The following is a 7118-nucleotide window of genomic DNA, read 5'->3' as shown; positions in this document are numbered from 1 at the left end:
TTACTGTATTTGACAGGTGGTGGAGGAGGTCGCCTGGCAGCACATGCAGGTGGGGTTGACTGATTTGGGCGGGATCAGATCCAGGTCCTCGTCGTCCGGGATCTCGTCTAGACGGTAACCATCTTTCAGCAGCTGTATGTTCAGATCCTGATTGATTTGCTGAAGAGGGGAAGACAGACAGAGGAGGTTGATGGGTTTGAGCAACGTTTCCCAACCACAGGGACGCGGACCAGCGCCGGGTCACAGAGCACACTTTTCTAGTGAGCCCACGCCCTGTTACTCCCACAACAACTGATTTTAAACTAAAGTAGGATATCAGTATGTGAATCAGTCCATCATTAGCTACTCTATCTGCATGTGGTGTGTAGATTTCTTCTGCCAGATTCTAATCTGACTCGTCCAGACATTTTGATGCATGAAGCTTTGGGCTCAGTTTGGGTTCAGATTTGATTATTTTCAAATACAATTTTTAAATAAAATGTCTCTATTCTGATTGTCTGCTTCCATGTCTGTCAAGTCAATGTGAAATTGATGCTAAATGTTAAATGGACCTGTGCTTCTATGGTGCTTATCTTTCGACCACTCAAAGCGCTTTTACACTACAGGTCATTAACCCAATCACACCCATTCATACACTGATGGCAGGGGCTACCAGGCAAGGTGCCACCTGCCCATCAGAACTATCTAACCATTCATACCCAAACGCACAGCATTCAGGAGCAATTATGAGGTTAAGTGTTTTGCCCATGGAGGCATTGACATGGACTAGCGGAGCGTTGCAAGAAGATACACAATGCCCAGTGGGAAGAGCAAAAGAGGAGACAGAGTGTAGCTAAGGTTAGCTAGCAGTCAATCAGGGATGAAAAATATCAATAATAAAACTTAGGGTTTCGGCTCTAATTCCGGTCTCAGAAGCTACAGCCAGCAGATGGTTAGCTTAGCACAAAGACTGGAAGTGGTCTGGTTCTGTCCAAATGTAACAAAAGCTGCCTACAAACACCTCAAAAACTCACTAATGGATCAGTTATATCTTGTTTGCATGATCCATAAAAACCAGAGGTGTATAAAAGATATTTCAACATTTTAAAGGGGTTTTGCGCCAACAAAACACATCTTCCTCTGGCTTTATCAGATTGTGACAATACACAATTTACAAATCTCAAATTAGTTTGAGCTTGTGAACTAGGCTGAGTAAAATGTACAGTGGTAACCATGGCAAACTAAATTAGGGCACTTTCACAGATGGCTGTAATGATCATCACTTGGAGCTTTGTCATGAATGTGATGACTACTACTGTCCTGCTGGGATTTTTTATTTAGTAAAATAATGACATTGTTTGCATGCAAAACTGAAGCAATGTCTTTAAACAAGATCCCAGCATTTACTTCTTTATGTATTAACGGTCTAGTCTACTAGATCAGTGTTTTTCAACCTTTTCTGAGCCGCGGCACATTTTTTACATTAAAAAGATCCCGCGGCACACCAACAACCAAAAACCTTACAAAATGACACCTTTTAGCATAATACAGCATACTGTATATGCCAGGGGCTTCAAACTCAATCCCAGGGAGGGAGAAAATAAAAAATTGGGACTACGTTGAGGGCCAAATAGGGTCAACATTTAATAAACAGGATAGAAGGGATATTGGACAAAGTGCAAAAAGAATACATGTTTAGGCAGGCTACATTATTTTATGCATATGTGCCAGAGCCAGATGTTTGGCATCTTTTCTTGGCTGCCAGTTCATTAATATCTGGGGTTAGGTTCTGTGCTGTGGAAACCCTCAAGATGGAGTGAAGGTGCATCAGTGAGACAACTCCTGTGTGGGTTTTCGTTCATCTTCATCACAGAGAAAAGCTGCTCACACAGGTATGTGCTTCTAAACATGCAGAGCATTTGAGCAGCATATAGGCGGAGTTGAGGCATCGTTTCGGGGGTGAAGCTTTGAAACTGCAGCGCCCTCAGAGTCATACTTTGCCTTGAGTGTCATTACACTGGAGGTCTATCAGCTCCACAGGTGCTCTTTCCACATCAACTGCAAACGGATTGCTGAGCAGTTCAAATTAAAATTTCTGGGCTGCAACGTCGGCAAATCGCTGGGTGAACTCTGTACCAAGTGCGCCCAGTTTATCAGCAAAATGCGCAGTCGGGAACACAGCGGTGGAGACTTTTACTGCATCACACATGTCTGTGATCACACGTCCCCGTCCCTGAAGCATCGTCACTTTTCAACATGGTGGACTTACAATCTGAACACCTCTGGGCTTTTTCATATAGCATACAATATACCCACAAGCCTGAAAGTGTCAGAGACAGAAAATGTATGTACAGAGTGGGAACGACGATTCCTGGACAATAAATATGATGTGTCTGTGTTTTGCACTTTAATTGGCACTAGTGTTGAAAACAGGATTTTCAGGAGCAGACACCCATAGATGACATTTCATTTGTTTCCCGCTTTGTGTCTCATGCCACATTTATGTGCAGGTGCGTCCGCAATATAATGATGCGCTTGTGGCAAGCGACATGCCTACAGAGTGAACATGGAAGAGCAGGATGGATATAAATGGGTTTTGCTTTGAGTCTGGCTTATAAAGGCTCTTGGCCTCTTGACCAACATGGGAAATAGAAGGAAGAAAGCAGGGTAGGGAGTGAATTGGAGAGTGACTGTGAGGTATAGAACCAGATATTTGCTGTATCACATGTCTCACCTCAGCAGAGGAGTATCCCGACGATGAGTATCTAGACATGTCAAAATCGTCATCACTGAAACAAACAAACAACACAAATTAGCTTAGAATGTCTGTGTTTACGGTGTTAATGTGACAATAACTATATTAATGTGTGTGTGTGTTTGTGCATGTGTGTGTGTGTTTACCTGTCTGTGTCTAGGGCCACCAAGGGCTTCTCATCTGGGCTCTGGTCCAAAGAGGAATAGCCTTTATTGGGCACTACCAACCTGCAGGGAGGGAACAGAGAAAAAGAGTGAGAGTGAGGGAGAGGAGGGGGGGGGGGGGGGATAAATGATCGGAGGAGCAGAGATAGGGAGTAACAGAATACGACAGGAAAGAGTGGAAGAGGTAAAATGAATTCACAAACAGGAAGAACCGAGTAAGATTGACAAAGATGGTGAAAGAAAAGGAAGGCGGGCCCGGAGGCGACATCACAATTGAACTACAGTCACAGCTGTTACTACAATAACAACAGAAGCAGGAAAGAGGTCTAATTTGTAATTCTGACATCTTACAAACCCTAAATCAATAGAACTATGCTCCTGCCAACCCCACTGACAGACAGAGATAATGGACATGAGAATAAAATCTATCTGGTCCAGCCCAGGAGAACATGTTTCTGATCTTGCACAAACAGTACACACTATGATGTAAACCGAACAGAATCAGGGGGCAATTCATTTGTGATAATGTTTGCGTGTGAAACAAATGCTGGAATCACAATAGACTTTAATTTGAAATTGTATTGTGTTGTGGCTTTTGTATGTTATTTCTCAAAATACATCATTACATTTTCTACAGTATTTGTACACTTATATCTAGTACAGAGTGGGACAACAACTTCATTTGTACCTTATTTTAGTAAATTAACTTGTATGTGGTCAGCTGTTGGTAGAACAACAAAACAGGGCAATACTACACCAGAATAAGGACTTAAGTTGAGTTTATCGCTAAAACGAAAGACATTTTAATGACTGTATTAGCAAAGAAAGACACCAGCTACCATCTCATTTTCTCCACAAAATCACAGCGCTCACTTCTTACCGTGTTCTGGCCATGACGTTGTTGTTCTTCTTGGGCTGCTGGTTGACTGGACTACCTACAGTGTTGCCGTTCTTCAATGACCCCTTCCTGGCCAGCTCTCTCTGTTTCTCTGCACAAGAAGAAAAAAAAACAAGCACAGGCATCAATCTCAATCTCGGCATTAAATAACTCTGGAAGTCTGATCAGGTTGTGAAATTTACTTTAAAAAAAGGTTCCCGGATTAGACAAGAAGAAATCTGTATAATTGAAACACACACTCATCAGGAAGTCCGACTTATCATGAAAGGCAATTGCCTTGAATTATTCTTGACTGTGAAATCTCTTATTCCTGAACATGATGACACACTATAGGCTTCGCGGCACAGTACAAGACGTGACATCATGGCAGATCGGTTTCTGTTCACTGGAAGGATTTTCTTCAGTGATCAGCTGACCAGGAAGTAACGATCACTGCTGTTATGGCTGAGGGGGTTGTTTAATTTATGAAATAGAATACAAAATGCACAAAGCATGAAACAATACATTCAGAAACAACTGACTTCCCTTTTCTACCTTTTTTGATCCTTGTCACAGACCAGATGACAAATAACTAAACTAATGCTATTAATCTACTCTGAATACATCAGTGACACTATAACATGTTCTATCTAATTCATACTGTGCCACCAGTTAATGGCATTACACTTTTAATCCAGAATAGTTTTAAAAGTCCATCAAATGTGTATTAGAGGATCTTCCATCTCAAGGTCTCAAAGGCAAAGTGACTTTGTATTTCATAGACCGGATATTTTACGGCGGTGTTTACGTGTCATAAAAAGACTCTAAACACTCAAATGAGTTTAAGCAGAATAACATAAAAATACGACTCGAGCCACCATTGTGGACTCACTTTCAACATGTCGGATAGATGTAGAATGAAATGCACTTCTACAGCGGCTGACGTACTTCACATGTAGATGCCAGGGTTCTCAAAAAGGATCCTTTTTCAAACATTGGTGTCACTGAATAGTTTATATTATTGTTTCTTCAAGGCTTTATCGAAGAAAGTATTACAGTAGAAGTAAAAACAAAAGAGGCACTACTGCTCACCACTGGACTCTGTCCAAGGTGCTGAAAAGAGCCTTTAAGGACTGTGGCACTAGAGAGACTCAAATTCTCAAACATAAAACTAGTAGAGACTAGTTAATATTTTTTTGCCATCGGTAACTATTCATACGCCAAACAATAAAATGAATGAGAGCTGAAACATTTGTATTATTAATGGATTAGAAAACTAGTAATCTAGTCATTGTTAAAGTTACTTTTCTGGCAAACCTGAAAGCCAAAACATTGCTAGCACCATGTTATAAAATGAGAAGATTTATTGTATTTATTAGTGTCTCTTTCTTGTCTAGAGATGATGCCACATCTGCACATAACAGTAGGTTACGCTTTCCAGGAAATACAGTTGATTACAGGATATGGTTATTCCCACAGGCAGAAACCAAGCCTATACAAATACTGTAGCTCTTACTCACCAATTTTCATCTGCAGGGGTGAGGGCTTGTAGTTGATAGTGACAGGTTCCCCCTCTCTGGTGTCAGAGTCCGCCTCTGAGGCTGTGGAAGAGGCCGGGTCCTGGAGACAAACGAAACATTGGCATGGACAGAAAGAGGAGCAGAAATGTGCATTACTGATGCATTGATGAATAATTAATGTATTTTTGTAATGCATAATACACCCTACTATGCACAGACAATGTGAATAAAACAGTTCATGAATAGATAAAACATAAGCAAGAGTCTCTCTATCTAAGATATGTAGCGTTATATCGACAGCTTGTTTCAAATCTATGAAGTCTTATACTTCTCAAGAAATAGATACTGTTAATTAACTGTTGTAGGCAAAATAGGTTTTGTCATAGCTACCTCCAACTGATAAGGTGGAGATTGAAACGGCGATTCAAAAATAGATACACTATCTCATTTGAACTTATTTAAAGTGAATGCAAAATACTGAAATTAGTCACAAGTCCCTAAATCCAAGTTTGGGAAACATTCCTAAACAGTCAGATCTTATATCAACAGGGCAAAGATAAGGATAAACAAGACTATCAATGAGGGGCTACTTCACGCACGGGAATGAATTGAGGTACGGGGACGCCTGGAGACTTCAGGTCAGACTACTTCGGGTTGTAGTCTGGCTAGCGGCCCCGGCCCCGGGCAGAAGAGGCCGCCCTGCAGGCTGCAGTAACCCAGGGCCCCGCTACGGCCCACGGAGCGCACCGCCAAATCATTTACACTGATTTTGAATGAAAATACAGCGCTTTAAGATTCCATGGACGCACATATGTGCGATTAAAGACCGCTCAGTAAACCTCGTCAAGGCGTCACCAGCGGCGTTTAGCCGAAACAACTTGCTGCATGGATGCTGATGATGTAGCAGCAGCGATGGGATGGGATGCTTGTTTTCGCCAGACATGACGGATGCAGCTGACTACGCAGCAGACCGGACGCTGCTTGCATTACACAGTGAAACAAAAACGTCTGTCTATGAGCAAATCAATTATCCTCTGACACGTTACACTGGCATTTTTACATTTTAATGTAGTCGAAAAAAAAACTTGATGGAAAATGCCAAACGGTACAACAGCCAGCATTACGCATGGCAGGTGATGGATCTGTCGGGATCCCAAAGCACAACATTATGAATAGAAGGCCTCATGCCCTAAACATCCGGCAATAACAATGAGATTGAATTAGAATACAAGACCCATGCATTGATTGATTGTCTCCAACAACTGTCTACAAATATAACTTACCAGCGGCTGCATCTCAGCCTGCATCTCCGCCTCCTGCACGGCACTCGGCACTTGAAATCTATCTATTTCTTCCATCATTTTGCTCCCTTCTTCTAAACACTGTTTTATTGGTAACTGGTCGTTTCGACGAGTTGTCGCCGAGGTTGTGAGTTCAGTGATCTCAGATTTGTAACAATCTCTTTAGTTCCACGGTGGCGAGCTTCATCCCAGCAGGCTATGTCGACGGTGGTGTGACCAGTTGGGTGACGGTGTCTCTACCACCCACTTCCGGGTAGGGTATCACAAGATAGGGTCCGTTGATCCAGAAGCGGCCCTTTGAAGAGGACCAACGCGGTCCCCAGGAAAATGACACAGTGGTGGAAAGTACATTTAGATATACTTTTACTTTAATTAGGCTACTTCTACTTCAATATATTTCAGAGGCAAAATTTATATTTTATTTATTAAATCAATGACATCAGTTGAAGTTAGGCTAGTACTTTGCATATTCTTATTAATGACACAAAATGTAATTAAATCAATGATACTGTATTAAGATAT

General features: G+C 41.7%; 1 protein-coding gene across 4 annotated transcripts; it reads right to left on the bottom strand.

Annotated features, from left to right (window-relative positions):
* Positions 1-6656, bottom strand: fam219ab (family with sequence similarity 219 member Ab). Of its 4 annotated transcripts, none has more exons than XM_076104756.1 (6): positions 6579-6656; positions 5296-5395; positions 3779-3887; positions 2881-2961; positions 2714-2768; positions 1-159 (listed from the first exon to the last, which is right to left on the bottom strand). In XM_076104756.1, exons 1-6 carry the CDS (start codon positions 6654-6656, stop codon positions 1-3), a joined length of 582 nt encoding a protein of 193 aa, XP_075960871.1. The 4 variants fall into 4 exon arrangements, with proteins under 4 accessions (XP_075960871.1, XP_075960872.1, XP_075960873.1 ...); XM_076104757.1 differs by having other exon boundaries at positions 3779-3879; positions 5339-5395; XM_076104758.1 differs by having other exon boundaries at positions 6630-6656.
* Between the last annotated feature and the right edge of the window lie 462 nt (positions 6657-7118).

The sequence above is a fragment of the Anarhichas minor genome, unplaced genomic scaffold (genome assembly GCF_050575085.1).
Source record: "Anarhichas minor isolate MPS153535 unplaced genomic scaffold, ASM5057508v1 ptg000030l, whole genome shotgun sequence".
Taxonomy (NCBI): Eukaryota; Metazoa; Chordata; class Actinopteri; order Perciformes; family Anarhichadidae; genus Anarhichas; species Anarhichas minor.
This window is presented reverse-complemented; position numbering and strand designations above follow the sequence as displayed.

Bases quoted from the DNA above. Each gene is read 5' to 3' on its own strand.
- fam219ab (XM_076104756.1), bottom strand. From the start codon at position 6,656: ATGATGGAAGAAATAGATAGATTTCAAGTGCCGAGTGCCGTGCAGGAG. The intron at 2,769-2,880 runs GTAAACACACAC...TGTTTGTTTCAG, and splicing joins GTGGCCCTAGACACAGACAG to TGATGACGATTTTGACATGT. The intron at 160-2,713 runs GTGAGACATGTG...TCCCCTCTTCAG, and splicing joins CGGGATACTCCTCTGCTGAG to CAAATCAATCAGGATCTGAA.